The sequence below is a fragment of the Molossus molossus genome, unplaced genomic scaffold, assembly GCF_014108415.1.
Source record: "Molossus molossus isolate mMolMol1 unplaced genomic scaffold, mMolMol1.p scaffold_m16_p_19, whole genome shotgun sequence".
NCBI lineage: Eukaryota > Metazoa > Chordata > Mammalia > Chiroptera > Molossidae > Molossus > Molossus molossus.
In genome coordinates, this window is record NW_023425354.1 from 15196684 (window position 1) to 15221150 (window position 24467).

The 24467-nt window shown below is 40.8% G+C and overlaps 1 protein-coding gene across 1 annotated transcript in view; it reads left to right on the top strand.

The window, feature by feature from the left end:
* Positions 1–1303: 1303 nt before the first annotated feature.
* The window catches only part of LOC118634054, a 123540-nt gene continuing 100376 nt past the window's right edge, over positions 1304–24467 (top strand). Inside the window, exons 1-8 of the mRNA XM_036268368.1 lie at positions 1304–1369; positions 10538–10609; positions 14241–14312; positions 14942–15022; positions 18545–18648; positions 20974–20995; positions 22478–22549; positions 23440–23514. Coding sequence (XP_036124261.1) covers positions 15003–15022; positions 18545–18648; positions 20974–20995; positions 22478–22549; positions 23440–23514 — 293 coding nt within the window. The 5' untranslated portion in view covers positions 1304–1369; positions 10538–10609; positions 14241–14312; positions 14942–15002. The remainder of the gene's footprint in view (positions 1370–10537; positions 10610–14240; positions 14313–14941; positions 15023–18544; positions 18649–20973; positions 20996–22477; positions 22550–23439; positions 23515–24467) is intronic.

Here is a 24467-nt window from a genome sequence, read left to right on the forward strand (position 1 = left end):
AGAGACAGATGATCAAAATAAGAGGATTCTTTTCGATTCCATAGGTAGAGTGATCTCAGGAGGAAAGCTCGACTCAGGGAGACCAAACCAAATGCTCTTGCAAAATCTAGGAGTAAAGTGAGAAGCCGCTGAATCCCAGTGGTTGTCATCAGAGTAGAAACTCCTGGGAACACTAGGAGGAGGGACTGACGAGATTCAGTAACTGACCGGAGCTGGGGTGGGATGTACAGGAAGAGAAAGATCAGCTACGACCCAGGGAAACTTCTGTCCCGGGCGATGAGAAGGGCGGTGCTATAACAGGAGGTCGCACAGCGGTTGGGAAGGAGGGCCAGTTGGAGGGAGGCGAGTCCAGTTTGGGCAGCGTTTATTGGTGAGCATAGAGCAACCAGAGGCTTCTGCTTGAGTGGAAATGTCCACTAGGCAGAGGGGCAGACGGGTGTGTGTCTGACTTTTTCTGATATCCTTAAAAAATGTGTATGTAAACCGAATAGGTAAGTTGTTGCTGAGAGAGAGGGCAAAGCTAAAGGAACAGATTCTCAGTCATCCACAGAGTTAGTGGTTGAAACTGAACCTCGGGTATTTAACAACCTCTTTTAAGCACTTGTAATTCATGGACACATTCTCACTTTGTTGTTTTTTAAATGTCACAGAAGTACATGGCATCTAATGTGAAAATCCCACCCACCCTTTCTACCACTCCTGTTACCATTTTGGTGAGTGTCTATCCTTCCAATCCCTCTCTCTCTTCTTTCCTTTTGCATTGTTCCTCTGAAGAGGTCGTACTTTCCTCCTCCCTCGGTGAGCTGTGCTTCTCCCTGTCGGATGTGTCCAGGAAGCTTCCCTGCCAGTCCTCTCATCCCTCACTGCCCGTCTTCCCAACACCTGCGGAGATTCCACAGAGGGCACTGAGCAAAGCTTTGGGGCGGCCTGGCATAAGGTTTCTTCACATTTACTTGCTGAGACTGATACATTTTTGCATTTTTCTGTTGAATTATTCTTCTCTCATTAATTCACAGCAGGAGTCACTTAGACACAAGTGACTTTGGAGCAAACACTCAAGGTTCCGCACTGGCATTACCCATCCAAGAGGGTGCAGCTTCTGAGGCGATGCCTCGCTGCGGTGCCCGGGCCCCGCTGTGTCTTTGTTCGTTGTGCAAACTGGGAAGCTGCAGTGTGGAAGTTAGAAAGCGGGTGTTTTCTGCATTTCAGTGTCCCCACAAGGTTGCCATGATTGTTTGACTTATTCTGTTCATTCTCTTCCCACCTATTCAAGGATATTAACTGTGTTTCTTCACAGAAAGTTACAAGGGAACTCTATTGCTTACATCGATAAAGATACATGGAAGTCATACCATTTGGTTGAGAAACTGTGAGTATATTAAAAAACCCTAACTGCGTTGTAAGATTCTTCTTGGTCCAGAATTTGGAGGTCATAGTTCTGAGAAAAGGAATTTCCTCCTCCATATCCCAAATTAACCTCTATTGATTGCAGTTCTGTTTATTTAAAAATTAAATTTGCTAGGCTCTCTTTAAAATAAGAGTCAATTTAAACTTATTTTCCATTATAGTAAGTAATACATGATCGTTTTCTCAATATATAAAAGTGACATAACAGGTATAGTGAAAACCCTGCCTGTGCCCTCAGCCCCCACCCTTCCCCCCACCCTTGAGGTAACCACTACTCTAAGTTTCCTATCCATCCTTCCAGACCGTTTTCCACGCATTTGCCTACATACATAATTACAGATAGCAAAGTAGGTCTGTTTGTGATTTTCATATCTTTTTAAAAATTTTACATAAATGGTAACATCCCACAACTTGCTTTTTTCACCTCATGATATATCTTAGATTTGTTTCCTTCTTGGTACATAGAGGGTTACCCAATTCATTTAAACTCCTCATAATATTCTGTAGTTTAATAAACCCCTATTGATGGGTGTTTAGATTATGTCCAGCTTTCTTGTTACGTGTTGCCGCAACGAACATTCTTGTACATGCATCTTTGGGAACATGAGTGGGTATTTCTGCACAGTAGATATTGAGAAATGGAACTGTTGGGGTGAAGACTGTATGGATGTAACATTTAATTGCCCTCAGAGAAGCTGTGCCAAGGTACACTCCCGTCGATGGGCCCTGGCAGCTTTCATTTCCCTCTGCCCTCCACCACTGGGCAGGCGCCATCTGGGGGCTGACCCGGAGGGCGAATAAAAGGGGTCCCGTCTGAATTTGAATTGTTCTGATCACTTGGGAATTTAAATATCTTTGTATATCTATTGAACATTTGTATTTCTTTTCTGAATTTGCCCTGTCCTTTTTTTTGCTCATTTTTCTTTTTTTTATCTTTGTTTATCTTTATTTATTTTTATATTTGTTTATCTTTATTTATTAATTTGTCAAAAAGTCAGTTTAGGCACATAAGTGATTTGGGAAAAAATATTTACATTCCAAGTAATTACCCGCATTTTTCAAGACAGTTTATATGTCATATTATCAGTTCCACTTGAATGAATATCATAAATGACTTCTGAATTAATAATGAAACACATAATAGTCATACTAATCTAAAAATAGGGTTTATGACCACCCTAAAATATTCCTCCCTTAGTCTGATGCCTTATTGGTAAGGAAAAAAATGCTAGAACCTGGCAGTTGTTGTCTTTTTAAACTTACAGTTTTTTGGGAGAGTGTATATAGTTTATATTTTTATGTTATTATCTGGTGACAAAAAATGAAAGTCACCTGGCACAAGAGAAAAATAACATTAGTTCCTTTAAGGAGTAGAGGGAGTGGGGTAGTCTGAAAGATGATAGGAGAAAAACTTTGGATTGTGTGCTGTATACATACCTTTGGAATTTTGAGACATGAGAATCAGTATTACATACTTTTAAAATAAAATGAAATTTAAACATCAACTTAGAAAATACTTGTGTTTGGGAGTTTATACTCAATAACATGAACCTGGTAAGGTTTGAATTTCAAAGTCAGCTTGAGATTAATACCTTGTAAGGGAGAGGCTCCTAACTTAGGCAGGATTTCTTAACTTCTGTTTTTTGTTTTCTTTTTCCATGTGTCTCTTTGGTAATGTGTAGAAACCTATGTTCATGAGGACTAGGTTTTTAAATGATTTATAAGTTGAAATATAAAGGAAAATAAAGAAAACCTATTATTGAAATACAGTTTTCAAAATATTTTTTAAAAATATTGTTGAGCCCTGGCCGGTTTGGCTTAGCGGTTAGAGCGTTGGCCTGCGGTCCAGAGAGACCCATGTTTGGTTCCCGCTAAGGGCGTGTACCTCGGTTGCAGTTTGTCCCCAGCCCTGGTTGGTCGTGCAGCCACTCAATGTGTCCCTTTCAAGTCGATGTTTCTCTCTCTCTCTTCCTCTTTCTCCCTCCCACTCTGTCTGAACAAAAAATGGAAAAAATGTCCTCGGGTGAGGATAAAAAAATATATATTGTTGATATAGTAATAAATATGCTTCTCTTAACAAATTAAATAATGAGCTATAGTGGTAGGTCGAATAGCTGTTATAACTTCAAGGTAGTGATGAGAATGAATAAATGATATTTTGAGATATCTGCAATGAATATGTGATATGAAAATATCTGATATTTCTGTTGGAGATACAGTTAACTACTGTACTGCTAATCTACTATGCTAATCCACATTCACAATGCAAGGCAATGCTAATTTTAGTTAGAGGTTTGTGAAACGAGAGATGTAGTTTTATTTCCCGTCTAGGCTTGGCCCCCTGAATTCAGTCCATTCCCTCCTACTCACCGACCTCTGCCCTAAAGGGATGACCCACAGGTGGAAACTACATGCACACTCTGCACGGATTCAGGAGAGCGCAGTTCTAGGGGAAGGGCCATCGCTTTTATGAAATTCTCACAGGGCTCCTGTCTCAAAAGATTAAGAGTCACAAATGTGGGGGAGAAGAAAGACATTTCCTTTCCTGTAAAGCCGAACTTACCCTCATGAGTGATACTCCATGGATGATTTGTGTTCGGGAAAAGTGGTATGCTGAAAATGATGCCTGCCATCTGAATTCATTGAACAAGTATTTATGGAGCATCCGCTACATGCCAGGAACTGCTTACGTGCCAGGGTTATGGGCCCAAGAACAAAATAGACAAAGTACCCCATTTCTCAAGGGGTTTACACGTATTTAATGTAAAATTGTATATATATATAGAATAAATAGATCGATATAATTTCAAGTATTGATAAGGTCTTAGGAGAGAAAGGAAGCTGGAGAAGGAAAGTGAATCAATTCTAGAAGGGCCTGGTGGTTGCATTTTTTTGTATAGTAAGTCTTCCAAAACAACCCTGAGCTCTCTCAACTTTCTAGAATTTACACAGGTAGGACTAACATAGACTCAAGAACGAACATTGTGAAATCCAGAAGCTGACCTTCAGGAAACGAAGCCGCCCAGGAGTCAAACGTGGATATTTCTTAAATGTTAGTTCTTGCCTGGTTTTGATATTTTCACAGTGTGCAAAAATTTTAGACCTGGCTTCAATGCTGATTCCCTATTGTTTTAATTTTTTTTTTTACTTTGGTCAAAATGAATATTTGAAGTTCTACAGATCAGTGTATTTGACAGCAGTCAGTTGCTTACTTGAAGGTCCTCTTTTGGGGGTAATTTTTTGGTGACTGACTCATTCTCAGACTAAATTTTCCTCCTGGTTTAATTTATTATTGTTACTTAAAACGTTTTACTATCCGACTTCCGGTCAAGATGGCGGGTAGGTAAAAGCGGTATCGCGTCCTCCCACAACCACGTCAAAGTTACAACTAAACTACAGAACAACCGTCATTCAAAACCGCCTGAAATCGAGCTGAATGGAAGTCCTACAACTACGGAATTAAAGCAGCAGCCACATCCAGACTGGTAGGTGGGGCGGCGGCACGACGGGCTGGTCCCACACCCACGTGTGGCGGATAAAAATCAGGAGGACACCTCGGCTGGGAAGGTCCTTCCTGAGGACTGAGGGGTCCCCGTCCCACACCAGGCGCCCCGCTCAGGGTTCCAGTGCCAGGAAGAGAAGTCCCAAAACTTCTGGCTGGAAAAACCAGCAGGAACTGAGGCTCAGGGAGGCTGAGGCGGCTGGAGCCCCAGGCAGATCCTTAAAGGGCCCGCACACGGACTTATCGGACTCTCTCCCTCTAAGCTCGGAGGGGAGGCAGCTCGAGGGGCGCCAGAGACATACAGGGAAGAACTGAGCTGTCTGGCACTGGAGCGGGGGCTGGAGAGGGGGCTTTCTCCGGGACAGACGTGCTGTCAGAGGCCTTTGTTCCTCTGGTGAGCCCTTCCCTGGGGCTGCAGACAGCCGCCATATCTGGGACTCCAGCAACCTGGCTCATACGGGTAGCCCCGCCCTGGTGACTCCCTGAGGCCCTGCCCCGCCCCACTTTCAGGCCCACCCGAGCTGTTAAGTAATACACAGAAACAAACACAGGGAGGCAGCCAAAATGAGACAAAGAAACAGGTCCCAAATGAAAGAACAGAAAAAATCTCCAGGAAAAGAACTAAGCAAAATGGAGATAAGCAACCTAACAGATGCTGAGTTCAAACTGTTTATAAAGATGCTCAATGAACTTAGTGAGAACCTCAGCGAACTGCTAGCCTCAAGAGCATAAAAAAGGACCAGTCAGAAATGAAAGAGACACTAACTGAAATAAAGAATAATTTACACAGATTCAATAGTAGAGTAGGTAAAGCCAAGAAGCAAACCATCGATTTGGAATATAAGGGAGCAAAAGACACCCAATCAGAACAGCAAAAAGAAAAAAGAATCCAAAAAAAATGAGGATAGTGTAAGGAGCCTCTGGGACAACTTCAAGCGTGCCAACATTCGCATCTTGGGGGTGCCAGAAGGAGAAGAGAGAGAACAAGAAATCGAAAACTTATTTGAAACAATAATGGCAGAAAACTTCCCTAACTTAGTGAAGGAAACAGACATACAAGTCCAGGAAGCACAGAGAGTCCCAAACAAAAACAACCCCAAGAGGCCCACACCAAGACACATCATCATCAAAATGCAAAAGGTTCTCCCTGGCCAGTTTGGCTCAGCGGTTAGAGCGTCGGCCTGTGGTCCGGAGAGACCCGGGTTTGGTTCCCGCTAAGGGCACGTACCTCGGTTGCAGTTTGTCCCCGGCCCTGGTTGGGCGTGTGGGTGGCAGCCACTCCATGTGTCCCTTCACGTCGATGTTTCCCTCTCTCTCCCTCCCACTCTATCTGTGCAAAAAATGGTAAAATATCCTCGGATGAGGATAAAAAAAAAATGCAAAAGGTTCAAGACAAAGAGAGAATCTTAAAAGCAGCAAGAGAAAAACAGTTTGTTGCCTACAAGGGAGTTTCCATAAGGCTGTCAGCTGATTTCTCAAAAGAAACTGCAGGCCAGAAGGGAGTGGCAAGAAATATTCAGAGTGATGAAAAGCAAGAACCTACAACCAAGATTACTCTATCCTGCAAAGCTGTCATTTAGAATTGTTGGCCATATAAAGACTTTCCCAGACAATAAAAAGTTAAAGGTGTTCATCACCACCAAACCGTTATTATATGAAATGTTGAAGGGTCTCTTTGAAGAAAAAGATAAAATATATGAACAAACAAAATGGCAATGAATACATATCTACCGACAATGGAATCTACAAACAAAATGAACAGGCAGAACAGAAACATTCTCATAGATACAGAGAACATTTTATTGGTTGCCAGATGGAAGGGGGGTTGGAGGAATGGGTGAAAAAGGTGAAGGGATTAAGAAGAACAAATTGGTTGCTAGACTGACAAACCTCAAAGGGAAGGAGGGTTTGGAGGGTGGGAGGAGATGAACCAAAGAGCTTATATGCATATATACATGGCCAATGGACACAGACAACAGTGTGGGAAAAGGCAGGAGGGGGATGGGGGTGACGAGGAGGGGGTCAATAGGGGAAAAATGAGGAACATCTGTAATACATTCAACAGTAAAGATTTAAAAAAAAGTTTTACTATTCTGTCAACAAACAACTTCACAAAAGCAACCACATTAATGTAAACTACATACACACACTTTGGTTATTCCCCCTCTTACCATGAACTTCATACTCCTTCACCAAAGAGTCTGACATGAGCGCCAGCCAATTAGAGAAGCTGTTACAAAGAGCTGAGGATTAGCCCTCATTTCTTCTGTCCTTGTTGAATCCTTGTGAGGTTTATAGTTGTAAGTTATAATTAGTATATACAACTTTGATTATTGTCTTGATTTTTTTATATAACATTATTTCCTATGACCTTTTTGTGTATCATCCATACTATACACATAGTTTTGTTACGTTATATGGGGAGGTAGAGTTTATTCCAACTTTTTATTCTTACCTAAAGGATCACTATAGACATCGTTGGAAATACTGATAAGTTTTTTTCTTTTTGGATCATTTCCATGGAAATATGAAACCATTGCCTAAGGAAGATGAGAAAACAAATCAATCATAGCATCACCTGTGACCATTCCTCCTTCATATGTATTGTGACTATCACTGCTGTTCCTTCTAATGTGGTGAATTTGAAGTTAAGGTCAAGTCATTTGATACATTCTTAGGACTCCAAGAGTTGTTTGTGGTAGTTAAAGTTTTGATGTTTTTATTTTAATGGTCTTTTAAAAATGTATGTTCTGTGTCATATGAACAACCTTATAACTGAACTGTCCTGAGTTGCAGAGTTTCTGGGCAGTAATGCTTTGCCACAGCTATGAGTAAAGAATTAAGCTTTGAGGTGGAATGATGCCAAGAGATGGAGTTAATATAAGTATGTGTCCAACAGACACTGTGAGGGACCCCAGAATGTTTCAGATGCTGAACTGGGTGGAAGTAGTCTCACTGGCGACACAGCACAGTCTCTAATCCCCATGCTCCTCAGGGTGTACAGCTTAATGTCACTGCAAGGGTGGGGATTCTCCCAGCAAGAGACACTTACCTGTGACGTTTTACAGTGTCTCCTGTACTGGCTCTCTACCCGCCCTCAGCTACTCTGGGAGCTCTGGTATGTGCCTTTCTGCTCATCAGGTATAAGACAGGAGTGCAAACTGCCCCACCCCCCACGCCTACCCGAGCGCGTTCCCAGGGGTTACCGCGAGACCAGGTGAAGCAAAGGCCTTCACGTTCCTCGGGCAGCCCTGGTGTCAGGCTTGTCTGTGGCTCATTCCTGTTCCTCCCTCCTTCATTACCGAGAACTCACTGGCTGGGTCTCTCGGGTTTCTAATTTATTCAACTGTCATTTCTGCTCATACACTGAGGTTGTTGTTTTTTCATGAATGATAACACTTCATTTGTATAATCTTGAGTTAATTCTTTCTATGGATGTATTGTCTGCTTACGTGTCTGAGGATGTTCGTTGTGCTATTTTGAAGTCCCCTTGTGCTTTCTCTGTTAACTCTGATTCATTGGCCATAAGCTCATGTGTTGGTTTTTGTTTCTGTCCTCAGTGGAGTTGGCTTTCTCAAGTTGTTGTTCTGGCTCCAGGGCAGAGGTGAAATGAACTGCTGGGGCTTCTTATTCCAGTGGATTCCCCTGGGAATCGGGATGAGGTGGAGGGAGGTGTCTTCTGGGGGCTCATTGGGGTGTGTGGGGGGGTACATACCCTTTCTCCAGGGTTCTAGGACCCCGCCGCTTTCCAGTACTGGTTGCTGCCCCTGGAGGGACACACCCTCTGGTGCCTGGTCCGAGGAGGGCAGAGGTGGGCGAAGTGCTGCCAGCTGCTCCTGCTGCAGCGTCCCGACTACTCCCCTGCAGGGCGCTCCAGGGGCTTCCGGTAGCGCAGCTCTTGGGAGCTGCCCCCGTGCTTTGAGCGAAGTTTGTGATTTTTAAATGATATCTTTTCCATTATTTTTAGGGATTTGGGTGGAGGTTAGAGGTGTAGAGACTTGATGTGTTTCAATCTGCCTTCAATCTTAGAAAAACAATATTGTCTCCCTATTATATCCTAGGGAAACTCAGGCAAATGTGTATCAAGACACAGGTACCAGAATGTTCAAAACAACATTGTAACAACTAAAATCTAGAAAAATCTTATTATCCAGCAGTGGTAGAGTGAATAAATAATGTGTGGTATGGTCATACAATGGAATACTATTCATTAGATATATAATGCAAGCCACATGGTAATCTTAAATTTTCTGGAAGCCACTTAAAAATAAAAGTAAAAAGAAACAGGGAAATAAATATTAATATATTTTATTTTACTCATGCAAAATATAATTTCAACACATATTATGTAGATTATTCATTATTCTACATTTTTTTCACTTTAAGTCTTCAAATATACAATGTATTGTCATTTGTACATGAAATCAATAGAAAAATTGTTGAAGAATTTACATTCTATTTTCCATGCTAAGTCTTTGAAATCCCAGTTTGGTTGCTAAATTCTTAAATATTTTTAACTGATATTTTAGAGACAGAGGAAGGAAGAGAGAGTTAGAAACATGGATGTTAGAGTGAAACACCAATAGACTGCCTACTACATGCCCCTTACTGGGGATTGAGCACAAAACCTGAGCATGTGCCCTGACCGGGAATTGAACCAGGACCTCTCAGCCGATGGGACAATGCTCAATCCACTGAGCCACACCAGCCAGGATAGTTGCAAAATTCTTTGTCAGAGAGACTTGACCTGTATTTAGATCTTATGAATTTACAGTAGAAAAAGTAGCATCAAGTCTGGCTGGTGTGGCTCGGTGGTTGAGCATTGACCCATACACCAAGAGGTCACCTGTTTGATTCCTGGACAGGGCACATGCCCAGGTTGTGGGCCCGATCCCCAGTGGAGGGCATGCAGGAGGCAGCCAGTTGACGTTCTCTCGCATCGATGTTTCTATCTCTCTCTCTCTCACTTCCCCTCTCTCTAAAATTTATAAAGGGGAAAAAATTAAAAAAAAAAAAGTAGCATCAGGTACCCAGATTGTTGCTAACACCCTTGAACTGGAGTCAGAGAAAGGGCTGTGATTGGAGGGGGCAGCCTGTGGACTTCTAGGACACTGACAGTATTCTTTCTTGACATGCGTGGTGTTATATGGGTATCTGTTTATCTTGTATACATTCTATGCACATTTTAGTTCTCAGAAGAATTGTTTAATGGGGGAAGTAATCTAGTGACTTCACCTGCAGCGCTGATCCAGGTCTGTATGGGGCTTCCATAACAGGTTTTGGGGAAAGAGAGGAGGAAATGACAGTTCTGCCAATGTTGGTACCACCAGGAGCAGGGTTCTGACAGAGATGTTGTGCTCTAGAGAGTAGACATTAACTACATGATTTGGTGGCAAGAGTGGACAGGTGTGTGTGTGTGTGTGTGTGTGTGTGTGTGTGATGGAGATAGATGGACACAAAGACGACGTGAGAAGAAAGGTTTAAATAAAGAGCAGAGATCACTATCCTTAAATCAAAACTAAGGTATTTCAATGGCATCACTATCCAGGTTTCCCCCAAATATTTCTGTACAGTAAATAGTTGTATTATTTTGCATTTTGATCCAAAAATAACCTCTTCATTTTTCAGAAATCTCAGTGGAAATAAATTGCAAGAAATACATAAGGAATCATTTGCAGGCCTATTATCTCTCCAGTATTTGTAAGTTAATTATATTTACTTATGAGTTTTTTAAGTTATATTATCTATAAAATAAATAAGGGGTTCAAATGAGATCATCTCTATAATTTCTCCCAGCAGTGCAATTCTACAGTTCTGTAAGTGCGTAGGGCTCCAGCCCTCTCTAGCATTTACTATCTCCTATGCATTTTCAGTTTTGTAATCATGTAGACAAGATGCAGGTAGAAAAACTCTTCAGTTAGAGAGGAAAGGTGGTAATGAGGTCTGAGTAGTTATATACACATAAATGACTTGTTATATAAGTACTCATGTACCAGCTGCTTATATTTATATTTAATCTAGGGCCCGTGGATCAAATCGGACCTATGTATGTTTGTTTGTTTTTCTTACAGCACATAAGAATGATTTTTATACTTTCCAAAGGCTGTAAAAGAGCCCTGGCCACTGTTGCTCAGTTGGTTAAAGTGTCATCCCGTACACCAAAACGTTTCTGGTTCAATTCATGGTCAGGGTATGTACCCCAGTTGCAGATTCAATCAACAATCGGGGTGTGCAGGAGGCAACCAACTGATGTTTCTCTCTTACATCAGTGTTTGTCTCTCACCCTCTCTCCACCCCCCCACCCCAAGATCAATAAAAAAATAAAAGGAGGGGACTGAAAAAGAAAAAAGAAAAGAAATAAAGGATATTGGAGACAAACTATCTGTGATCTATGAAGCTTAAAATATTTGCTTCTGTCCTTTACAGAAAAGGTTTTAAAATGTTGATTTAGTAAAATAAGAGGAATTCTGGTGAACTCAAATTGGCTCCTGTAGGAAAAGAAAATATAGAACACTCAATTAATTTGAATGCCATTAACCTATAATTTTTTTGTAATTTAATCTAAATTAGATTAACATTTACATATTAAATGTTTCACTAAGAAGATGAATTATGTTAACAGTATTATTAAGAACATATTAAGTTACCAAGAGAACATCAATGCTGGAATTGTTATATAGCAATACTGAAAATAAATGTTTAAAATGATGTATACTTAGAAATGTCTACACTAAGTTAGCATATCAGCAATGCCCCTAACTTCACTAATTACAAAATAAAAATCCTCCAGCCTCCCTGTCAAGGAAGAAATGCTTGCCTAGTGATTGTATTTATTTAGAGATAGGGAGATGACCTTTACTATGAAAACTCAATTATGGTCCTTTGTCCATCGCATCCAGAGCTGCGTGTGTCATTAGTCCTTATTAAGCTAATTAATGATGGTTTTTATCAAATAGCTTAATTTTGCAAATGTAGAAGGCTTACGGGAGGTGGGTATAAAGAGCCTCATGTGACACTAAAATAGTCCTTTGGATTATCAAACCTTTCACGCCTCGGAGGGACAACCAGTTCTGTGCTGGTCTTCTCGGGGATCTGCCGTCTGGGTTCCAGTTCTTACAAACAGTGTGGAGGGAACAAGTGAGGTAACTAACTGCTCCATAGATTGGGTCATTCATTACTCCTACTGTGAAATACCTTGTAAGCTAGTTATTTCACGGTAGCATTAGTATTCCCATTCATTAAAATGCCAATCAAGCCCTGGTTGGTTTGGATCAGCAGTTAGAGCGCGGGCCCAAGGACCAAAGGGTTGCAGTTGCTGTTTTGGCCATGGGCACATACCTGGGTTGTAGGTTTGATCACAGCCCTGCAGGAAGCAACCATTTGATGTGTCTCTCATACGTGGATGTTTCTCTCCCTCCCTTCCTCCCACTCATTCTAAAAATAAGTGGAGCCCAGCTGGTGTGGCTCAGTGCTTCAGCATCAACCCATGCAACCGGGATGTTGCCAATTAGATTCCCGGCCAGGGCACATGCCCAGGTTGTGGGCCCCATCCCCAGTGGGGAGCATGGAGGAGGTGGCCACTGGATGTTCTCTCTCATTGATATTTCTTTATCTCCCTCTCCCTTCCTCTCTCTTTCTAACATCTACAAAGAAAAAAAGAAAAGAAATAAATAAATAAAATAAAAATCAATGGATAAAATGTCCTTGGTTGAGGATTAACAACAACAACAACAACAAAAACTAATCAATAAACAAGCCAAAAAAGAATATGCCAAGCCCTGTACCTAGTACTGTAGGCACAAAGATGGGTAAGACAGGGCTTCTACCCTTCTAGTAACTCATGACCTCACAGGGAAAATAAACATATAAGCTTCTTCCATAGCGCACAAGGCTAAATGGAAGACAACGTGCTGCAGAGGCACACAAGAGGGAGCCATGAAGTAATAAAATGACATTTCTTTTGAAACAGTTATTTTTCTCCCTCTACGTCCCAGCTATTTGTTTATTTTATAAATATTTGAGTTTGCGCCTGTTCACATAGACAATGCAGATGAGCAGGACCCAGTCCATACTTTCAAGGAGTTTATGCTCAGAGGAAACAGGATGCAAACTTAACTGTATGGGAAAGAAGAAACGGATGTGGGCAGTGAGAGATGTAAATTGGGTTTTGGCACAGCAGAGGGAAAAGAGATGTTACCAGAGCGATGCTGTTTGAACAGGACTTTCAAGGGCCCTTGGAGATCATTGCACAGACATTTGGGGGTAGAATAAGCTTGCAGAAGGAGCGTGGGGAAAGGCAAAACACAGGATCAATGCCTGTAGAGTGCCGTAGGGAGAGGAGGAGAGGAGAGCCAGTTCTTCTAGGGCTTTGGATGCCAAGCTGCAGTGTTAGCACACCAGTGCTCCAGGACAAGCTTCAGTCTAAGACAGAATCACGTGGAGGGCTTGTTGAAACTCAGGCTGCCTCCCCACAGGTACTAATCCAGTGGGTCCAGAGAAGGGCTGAGAATTTGCATCTTCCGTAAGTTCCTGAATGATGTTGGCTGGTATTTGAGAACCACGTCTGGACTGTTAATCCGGTGACTGTGTGCAGGATGGATTAGAAAGGGGGAGACTAGAGATGGAAACACCAGTCAGAAGACAGTTAGACCCACCCTGGTGAACAGTAGGGGCTGAAGTGGAATCAATGGAAATAAGACAGTCAGCTATAGACAAGAGAGGGTATTTTTAAATAAAAATCCAGCATCATGTTGTTCTTGGCTTTCCCACCGCTGTACAACTAAAGCAATTAAACTCACGGATTGTTAAAGCAATGTAAAACAAAAAATGTATTTCTATAATAGAATGTCATTCTGAATTAGTTCAAGTTCTATATTAATTAGAGGAGTAACTTTCTTTCAAGTATGTGAAAAGGCATCTTTTATTTCTTCTGGAACTGAATTGGCCTAGAAAAACAGAACTAAACCAGGAAGGTGTATACACTTGAGGCCATTTCTTTTAATATTAGAAATTTATAATTATATATGAAGATAGATAAAGACTTTGAGCTCATAATCTAAATTTGATGAGACCACAGAAGTCATCTAATCAATTCAAGATCTAATCAGGTCTGCAGTTACATGTTTTATTTATGAAGGTCATGAAGGTGAGACCCTTAAGAGAGGCTAGGGCAGGGTTAGAGGCTCTGGAAGGGTCAAATCACATTCCTAAGGTTAAAAGTTTAGACTAAAGCTGCGTATTCAGTGTTATCATTCTAACCTCTACCAGTTATTCCTGCTAATTAGATATCTAATAGCTAATTGAGGCACTATTTTTCCTTTACTTTTTCCAGAGATGTATCCTGCAATGAAATAAAATTTATACAAAGGAATTCGTTTGAACCATTGCCTTTTTTGAAATATTTGTAAGTTATAAATATAACTTCATTGTGTATAGAAATTTTATAAAACTTAATTGTAAACCTCCTTATTTATTTTGAAGTATATTAAAATTTTATTGGCAGAAAGCTACTAGGTTCTGCAGCAAATCCTTGTTGTCTCTAGCGCAGACTCGTGTGAGAATTGTCTGAGACCGGAAGGAAGCATGCCACAGCAGTGTTCTCACCAGGGTGATGCTGCGCCCAGGTGAACTTGGCAAGATGCGAGAGATTTTTGGTTGTCAGGACTGTAGATGTGCTACTGGCACCCAGTGGGCAGAGACCGGAGTTGTTGTTCAACATCCTACAAGGCACAGGACAGCCCCCGTAACAGAGTTATCCAGCCCACATGCCATAGAGTCGGAGTTGTGTTTCCCTGTTCTAGAGAAATGCAGATCACTTAGTACAGGTGTTTTGGAGCATGTACTGTTCGTATCTAATGCCACGTGTGAACATGGAAGCATGACTCATAAGCAAACATCTCCCACAGTGAGACTGATTTAGTGGAGAGAGGGAGTATTGAAGTTGTTTTATCATATATAAATTAGAATCACTGCTAAAGGATAAATATCTGAGAGAATATTTTTCTCTTCTTTCGCGTGTGTCTTTTTTTGTAGAAATCTTGGTTGCAACTTAATCGCAAAAGTGAGCTTTGGAACATTTCAGGCCTGGCATGGAATGCAGTTTTTACACAAGTTGTAAGTAAAATGGAAGATGAACACATGTAAAAACCTATGTGTAAAAACACCGGAGAGTGATTGGTTGTTGGGTGTGAGCCCAGTTTGAACTCTGAAAACTATGGCTTAAGAGGCTTTCTTTTTTCAAATGAGGAAACTAAGGCACAAAGAGGCCGAGAGAGCGGTCTAACTCACAGATGCCATGCTCTGCTCTCCCCGGTACTGATCTGTGGCAGGGGCAGCAGATGCGCCAGGCCCATAACAAAGTAGCGTTGTCATGGGAACCCCAGTGGTGCTGCTGCGCCCATGTATGAATAGTCCTTGAAATTCCACTTCTGAATTTAACTGTGATTCTGGCTCATGGGCCCAGTTCCCAGCTGCTTAAATGTACGCACCACAGAATGAAAGCACTAAGTCGAGCTCCGAGTTACCCGGGGGCACAAGGTGTGGGTGCTTCCTCAGCCAAGAGTCTCTTAAATGGTGAAGCAGAAAGAATTCCTAACCTGCCACAGGGCACTGCTCTCCTCAGTACCCAGAACGTTATTTGCAGAAAGTATGTGCCTCTGCAGTGAATTCTCTGTGGCAAAGGGAACCTTCGAGGTGTGGGAGAATATGCCGTTATGTGAAGGTGTGGTGGGAAAACATTCACAGAGAAACTGCATAGCTGTAGCCTCATTCCAGTTTCTTTCCTGACTTCTCCTCAATATAAAGTTGTGATGTTATTCCCTCTCAGCTCGAAAATTCTGCGATTTCTCTGTGATACAAGCAAATCGTGATGGGTTTGTTCAGTGGCTGAAAAGGATTTGAGACTCAAGGTGAAGATCATCCTCTAAACTTGTCTTTGGAAAAGACTGTCTTCCTGTCTTGTGGTTCAGAAATCCAATTTCACACGGTTCATTTCGGTTAGACGTGGCGTCAGGGTGGGTCTGGAGCTGGATGGACAGTTCCTGCCGATGCCCAGCAGCAGCGGCCTCCCCTCTTCCCGCGTGAAGTAGCTGATGCCTCACTTGGGGAAGGACACTGAGGGTCAGTTTGCTTTGGCCCGCGTCAGAGAGCAGGCTGGTGAGGTACCTCCACCACGAGGTTTGGTACTGAACTCGGCGCTCAACTTAATTCTTTTATTCTGTGGTGCATACATTTCAATACAATGTGTTAAACTCACCGCCTTTGCTAAGCATGTATAACACTGAGATTCCCCCCTAGAATCTGAGTCCCACTATAGTTGTGAAGGTAACGCAGGAAAAAAACCTGTGGAATCACAGTGGGTAAAAATGAATGAATTCATTCAAAAACATTGACTGGGTGTCGTGCCCTCTGTGTGGCAGCACTGTACTAAGTGCTGGGGATACAGGAAGAATTGGGCCAGAACTTTGTCTCCAAGAAACTTGTATAGTGAAAGGAGGAAGATGGATGTTGATGGGGTAACATCCGAGAGCCGTGCCAGCATCTCTGCAGCAGGCTGACGAGACAGGAGGGAGCCAGAGCGGGGCATGGGGTGGTTGGAAAAGATTCCTAATAGAGGAGGCAGCAACTTGTTTATCTGGAGTTTCTGGGTTCATCTTAATGACAGAAAAAGGTAATGAAAGAATCAGAGCTAGCTGGTGTTAGAAATAAATTGCTACTCCTATCATGTGATTTGACTAGAGCTGTACTTCTAAAACTACTCACAGTTACTGTCAAAAGATTGCCACAAACCGTAAGTGTGTTGGGGGCTGGGTCCTTTGTCTGGGGCCAGATCTTTCTCATGGGCAAAACTAATTTGCTTCAGGAAACCTTTGCCACAGTGAGATATAAACTCAGTTGCATCTCTTCCAAAGGCAGCTTGCCAAGGGAGGATGCCACCCCTCGAGTTAAGTCATTGTATCATCTATATCATGTCTTCCTGGGGTTTTATAAGTTGAAACCATGTTTCTCCTGCATTAAATAAGTTTGTAATAAGTGCGAGGTGGATTTATCCTGAAACGAATGAGTCTTAAGCTTCAGGGCTCTTCACTTGCATAGGCCCCTTCCAAGTTCTAGCAAGTGGGAGGGGCCTAGAACTTTCATATTCGTAGTTTTTCATCTTTTCATTAGGTTTTCCCAAAACAGATGACGTTCAGGCTCCATAAAACCTTGATTCACTCTGGGTTTCAGGTAATTATAGTTCAGTAAGTTTCTTAAATGAAGTATCTATGTTAGTGACTAACACTCAGTGATTAAGTTAGTAGTGTGATAGAGAGTCCATTATGAATGTGAAATCCACCTCAATGACATGCCAAGAGTGTGTTAATAACATAACATTGTGTGAGTGGTAGTCATACTCATATTTCTTCCAGATAAAATCAGGAGTGAAATGTATTATGGAAAACCAGCAGTGGTTGATAATCCTAATGTTAAGTATTCTTATTTTTTTCTGACTTTAAAGCGCTTCTCTGCATTTGCCTACACAGGTCCAGACTGACGGCTTATTTAAAAAACTTCACTGAGGTCACTTCATTGATTCTAACAATAGAAGCCCCATGATTTTAGAAAACGGGGGACTCTACGCTGTAGAAAGGCTCTGCCTTGTCCAGGTGGAGCACATTCACTGCTGGCTTGTCTGTGGAGCATCGATGTTGGGCAAGAACATAGGCACTAAGGGAGAAGAAGAGGAAAACCCAAGCCTGTCCCTGTGGAAGTATTTACCCCACTGGTGAGAATATCAGTGAGGTAGGTCAGGCCACACTGTGAAGGCCAATTGAGCTGCGGTCACAGAGACACCCTAATGTTCCCCTAGTCAACCAGCATTGATTGGTTCCCTTTAGACAGCTGTGAGCATACACGACACCACAGGGCATTGCCATTACTTTTTGGTATGGACTGGAATCCTGGTGGCTTCTTCTTAGATTCCGAAAGGCATAAACCTTGACAATGATAAAACAACAACTGGGGGTCTGTCCTTTGGGATGATTTAGGGTGGCTGTTTAGTTATAGTGGTTCAAAAGTTTTGAGATTGTCAAACCCAGAAGATATGATGATACTTTTCTCCTTCCAACTGCATCTTATTCTTCCCATCTTTATGATAAGGTATCTATCTTCTTTTAAAACCATAGTAATTCTTCCTCTGCCCATAATGTTCTCTAGTACCTCCATTCATTAGGTGCTTATTATGTTTGAGGCACTATACTTACTACTTTTACTTATTGTACAAGTCAAGAGAACGTGCCTAAAGCTCTTAGAGTAGTGCTTGGCACGTGGTTCATGCCCTTTACATGTTACCTCACACTATATCTCACCTCGTTTTCCCAGCAACTCTTGTGATGTACCCATTATTATATCCATTGAAACTCAGAGACGTTGGGTAACTTGCATAGGTTCACACTATTAATTAGTGGCAGAACCACTTGAAAGCTTTGCAAGTAATTTTCTATTCTTTTTGACTATTTTGAAAAATGCTACTGTGAACATACAAGTGTTCACGTACAAGTGTTTGTATGGACATACATTTTAAATTCTTTTGGGTGTGTACCTAGGAGTGAAATTGCTGGGTCATATAGTAACTCTATGTTTAACTGTTTTCCACAGTGGCTTCACCATTTTGCATTCCCACCAACAATGTGTGACGATTCCAGTTCCTCCACATCCTTGCCAGCCTTTGTTACTGTCTGGTTACAGCCATCTTAGCAAATGTAAAGTAGTATCTCATGGTGCCTTTGATTTGTATTTTCCTAATGACGTAAGACATTGAGGATCTTTTCATGTGATTATTGGCCATTTGTATATCGTTTCTGGAGAAATGTCTCTTAAATCTTTTGCCCATTAAAACATCTATTTATCTTTTGATTAAGTTGTAAGAGATCTTTATATACATAGGATATTACGGATGTAGGCCTTTCTCAAATATATAATTTGAAAATATTGTCTTTCATTCTATGTGTTGTCTTTTTATTTTCTTGATACTGCCCTTTGAGACGCAAAAGTTTTTCATTTTTATGAAGTCTAATTTTTCTTTTGGTTTGTTGTGTTTTTAGTATCACATCTAGGAAACTGTTGGCCTAATACAAGTTCATAGAGATTTACTCCTTGTTTTCTTCTAAGGGTTTTATAGCTTTAGTTCTTACATTTAGGTATTTGATTCATTTTGAGGTAATTTTTAAAATATGTTTTTATTGATTTTTTTAGAGAAAGAGGAAGGGAGAGATAGAAACATCGGTGTGAGAGAGATACATTGATTGGCTGCCTCCTGCATGTCCCCTACTGAGGATTGAGCCTGCAGCTTTGGCTTGTGCCCTGATCGGGAATCAAACAAGGTACCTCTCAGTCCAAGGGACGACACTCAATCCACTCGGCCACACTGGCCATGCTTGAGTTAATTTTTATATCTGATAAGAAGTGTAGGGAGAGTTCAACTTCATTATTTTGCAAGTGGATGTACAGTTGTCTCAGTACCATTTGAAAAGACTATTCTTTCCTTATTGAATTGTTTTGTAACCCTTGTTGAAAATCTACAAACAATACATGTGAGGGTTTATTTCTGGACTCTTATTAATTTGTTCCATTGATATATATGTCTAGCCTTATGTCAGTACCGCACTGTGATTGCTGTGGCTTTGAATTGGGTTTTGAACCCAGGCCATGTAAGTACTCACACATTGTTTCTCTTTATTAAGATTATTTCGGTTATTCTTGGTCTCTTGAATTGCCACATGATTTCAGAATTAGCTTGTCAATTTCTGGAAAGAAGTCAGTTGGGATTTTGATAGGGGTTGCATTGAAACCATAGATCAATTTGGGGAGTAGGGCCATTTTAACAGTGTCATCTTCTGATCCATGAACACAGCATATCTTTCCATTTATTTATATCTTCTTTAGTTTCTTTAAGCAATGCTTTGTAGTTTTTCGTATATGAGTCATGAACTTCTTTGGTTATATTTTTTGCTAAGTATTTCATTCTTTTTGATCCCATTATAGATGGAATTGTTTTCCTGATTTCATTTTTGGATTACTCATTGCTGGTATATAGAAATACAGCTAATTTTTGCGTATTGGTCTTATACGCTGCAACCTTGCTGAACTCATTTATTTAGTGCTAATAGTTTTTTCTAGATTCCCAGTAATATGTCTCATGTTCTCCAGTTTCCTGGGCACATGTTGGAGCACTTTAGAGTCTCTCTGAACATCTCATTTCTCAGCTTTTTCTTTTAAGCTGTTTTTGTTAGGCTATTTTTGCACCAACTGTTATCCGTTGCCTCAGCAGCTGCTATGTTAAAACATTTACCTGCGCCCTGGCCGGATTGGCTCAGCGGTTAGAACGTCGGCCTGCGGTCCGGAGAGACCCGGGTTCGGTTCCGCTAAGGGCACGTATCTCGGTTGCAGTTTGTCCCCGGCCCTGGCTGGTCGTGCGGGTGGCAGCCACTCGATGTGTCCCTTCACGTCGATGTTTCTCTCTCTCTCCCTTCCTCTCTCTCCCTCCCACTCTATCCATACAAAAATATGGAAAAATATCCTCAGGTGAGGATAAAAAAAATAATAATAATAAAAAAAAAAAAAACATTTACCTGCAATTTTTTTTTTTTTTTTTCTTCACAAAATTCCCCCTGGGGAGAGAGGTTTTTGGTGCTAGACAGCTCTCAGTCAGGTCAAAGACACATCTGTCAAGTGATGTCTCCAGGGAACCACCAGACAGGTAAATGACAGTTTTTTGGGGAATGAGATTTTGTTTCATTCTGCCCTCTGAGATACGGGGTCTGTGGGATGGAGAGCAAAGGTCTAGGGTGAGTTGCCCTGGCCATTTGGTTCAGCAGTTGGAGCATCTGCCCACAGACCAAAGAGTTAAGGGTTTGATTCCAGTCAAGGGCACGTACCTCAGTTGAGGTTCTGTCCCCAGCCCTGGTCAGGGTCGAGCGGGAGGCAACCAGTTGATGTGTCTCTCACATTGATGTCTCTCTCTCTCTCTCTCTCTCTCTCTCTCTCTCTCTCTCTCTCTCTCTCTCTCCCCCTCTCTCTATCTGAAGATAAATGGAAAAATATTTTCAGGTGAGGATTAAAAAAAACCTAAACTCTAGGATGAGATAAAGCAAACAGATCACTGTTCTTACAGAAATTAATCATTTCTCTTGAATGAATGTCCCCTGGATTCCTGAAAGTCTGTTGGTGAAATTTTCAGGGTTTGAAAAAGTTGATTCTGGCCATTTTTGCCATTGTTTTTTTGTTGGTCATTTAGGGATGAATTTTCAGGTGTCCTTATTCCATCATTTTCACTGATTTGCCTACAACATGGTTTTAAATCTCTCAAGTCTCAATGACTACAAGCTAGTTAAATATTTAATCATGGGAGATGATTAGGAAACTGGAACAAAAACAAAAAATGTAATTCTCATAGAGGCTTTCTGAGATGGGTACATGAAATTTGGAAAGGTATTTCTGTATTTGGTGGTCTCAAGATTAAGGTTCAAGTAACAGTTATTTTAAACTGCTTTTCTTCATAGAGGTTAAACACAGACTTTGGAGTCAGAACTGAGTTCAGATTCCAGCTCTGATTCTTACTAGCTTCACAACCTAGGACAAGCTCTATAACCTCTCTGTGCCTCAGTTTTCTCATTTGTAATAATAATATGGGGTAATAACAATATATATCAATAAGGTTATTATGAGGATTAAATGTGAAATGTTCATCGCAGATGCCCAGCAGGCTAATAAATATTAACTCTGATAATCATCTTTATAATATCCTGCAAAAGTACACTAATGATTCTTGAGTAGAGTTAATCCAAAAATAGATGTTCTTTTCTTTCGCCTTGTTTTTTATTTTTTTGCTTGTTTATTTTGAAGAATTGAGTAGAAATTTTATTTCAGCATTTGTAATAAAAATGTGTCAAAAAAACAAATTTATTCATATTATTGATATATAATCAAAATGTTATTTATTCATTAAACAAACGTCTAGTAAATGTTAGGCATTAACAGCCCAAGAAATTGACAAGTAAACATGTGATTACATACAATGTAACAAAGCTTGTGATACAAGCATACACATGGGAGTATGTGATGGGAGTATGGCTTTCACCAGTTCCTCTTAGATTTATCCTTTTTTTGGCTCCAAAACCAAGAAATTGGTACTACTTTTCTCTTTAACTGGGTGGTTTAAACTGGAATTTTTTAAATTTATGGAGATGAAAGAAAAGCACCTTGAATTATGGAAGACACTGGAAATAATATTTCCTGTAGAGCAAGAGCTTCCTATCAGCCTAGTCACTAATAGGGTTTTCAATCTAAAAAGTTCCTCGGCACACTTTTATCTTTTTTCTTGTTTTTACATTATCTTCTCCACTTTATCATTTAGCGACCTTGGTAATTCCCCCAAAAAGAATGCATTACAAATTCTAAGGCTGACCCATAGGTAAAGACAGAAAGTGATTTTTTTAAAAAACTTTTGAGTTTTGTACCAACAAAATGAATATAAATGTTTATGGCATTTATTGAAAATGTAGATCATTTTAATTCCATTGCATTTTTCAGAATTCTCAATGCTAATCCTCTGACAACTGTTCAAGATCCATATCTTTTTAACTTGCCAGCTTTGAAGTATTTGTAAGTATTGCAATCATCTCGTGGCTCATGAGATGATTTCTGCTCTTTTCTTACTTTAATCAAAGATAAGTATTTTGCATTTTAACTAAAAAGTCATAACTTAAATTTTAACTGGTTTATTGTAAAAGAGTTATTGGCACAGAAAAATAATTAAGAAAGAATGCACTAGGGCGAGACAGTCAGCAGAGGAAGGGAGCAGGGTTGAAGAACACATTTGGATATGAAACATGTAGATGTATTTAGGAAAAACCTCTGATCTCAGAAGGAATAAGTTGCACATTATGTATTTTTTAAAAGAGTAATCAAGCCCTGGCTGGTTTGGTTCGATGGTTAGAGCGTCGGCCTGCTGTCCAGAGAGACCCGGGTTCAGTTCCTGCCAAGGACATGTACCTTGGATGCAGTTTGTCCCCGGCCCTGGTTGGTCGTGCGGGTGGCAGCCACTCTATGTGTCCCTTTCACGTCGATGTTTCTCTCTCTCTCTCTTCTCTCTCTTCTTCTCTCTCCCTCCTGCTCTATCTGAACAGAAAATGAAAAAATGTCCTCGAGTGAGGATAAAAAAAATAAATAAATAAAACAAAAGAGTAATCAAGTGGTGAATGCAGTTGAGAAAGACAAGTAGGATAATGGTAAAAATAACAAACACAAAATTTTACTGTTCACCAAGGTCATTAATTTGATGATGCAAATAAATTTAAATTTCTTCAAGAAGAGCTCTCTGAAATTATCATCTATGCCAAGTAAATTCTTGAGTTGGCTATGCCAAGTAAATTCTTGAGTTGGCTTGACAGAGAAGCCAGAATTGAAGTAACCAGATGTTGTTAAGTGTCTTTTTAAGTATAGAATTTTTGTCTTTGGGTTCACATCATGCATGTTTGGGCCTTCTCCTACAGAGACTTGGGAGCAACACAAGTATCCCATACAACAGTTGATAAGATCCTCACGGTGTCCCTAAGATTGGAAAAACTGTAAGTTGATTTTTATTTTTACATTTATTTTGGCTTAGTTGTTACTTTAGGTTTGCTTTATCATCTTCTTACGTCAGGTTTATTGAGGTGTAATATTTTAAAATTAAATTCACACGTTAAATTTACTAAATTAAATTAAAATTAAATTTACTCTGACAGGTGTTGCTCAGTGGTTAGAGCATTGGCCCAGGCACCGAAGGGTTTCAGGTTTGATTCCTCATCAAGGGCACAAACCTGGGTTGCAGGTTTGATCCCTGGCCCTGGTCCGAGTCACGTGGGAGGCAACCATCCATGTGTCTCTCTCATATTGATGTTTCTTTCTCTCTCTCTTTCTCTCTCTCTCCCCCTCCCTCCATCTCTTGTACTTTCTCTAAACAAACAAACAAAATCAATGAAAAATATATCCTCAAGTGAGGATTAACAAACAAAGAAAAAAATTAGTGAGTTATTTGTTTTTCTTTATTGATTTTAGAGAGAGAGGAAGGGAGAAGGAGAGAGAGATAGAAACATCGATGATAGAGAACATCAGTTGGCTGCCTCCTGCAGGCCCCCCCCCCACTGGGGGTTGGGCCCAAAACTTGGGCATGTGCCCTGACCTGGAATCGAACCAGAGACCTCTAGGTGCATGGGGCAACACTCAACCACTGTGCCACACCAGCTGGCAGTGAGTTTTGATATGTGTAGTGATGTACCACTATCACATTTGAGATACAGAACACTTTGTCATCCCAAGGGCCCCTCATGTTTCTTTGCAGTCACTTCCTCCTCCCAACACCAGCCCCTGGCAAGCACCACTCTGATTATTGTCACTGTAGTCTTGCCTTTTCCAGAGTGTCTTGTAAAAGAAATTACGTATAGTGTAGGCTTTGTGTTTGGCTTTTCACCTAGCATAGTCCTTTTGAGATTCATCCATATTGTTGCATCTATCAGTAGTTCATTTCTTTTTATTGCTG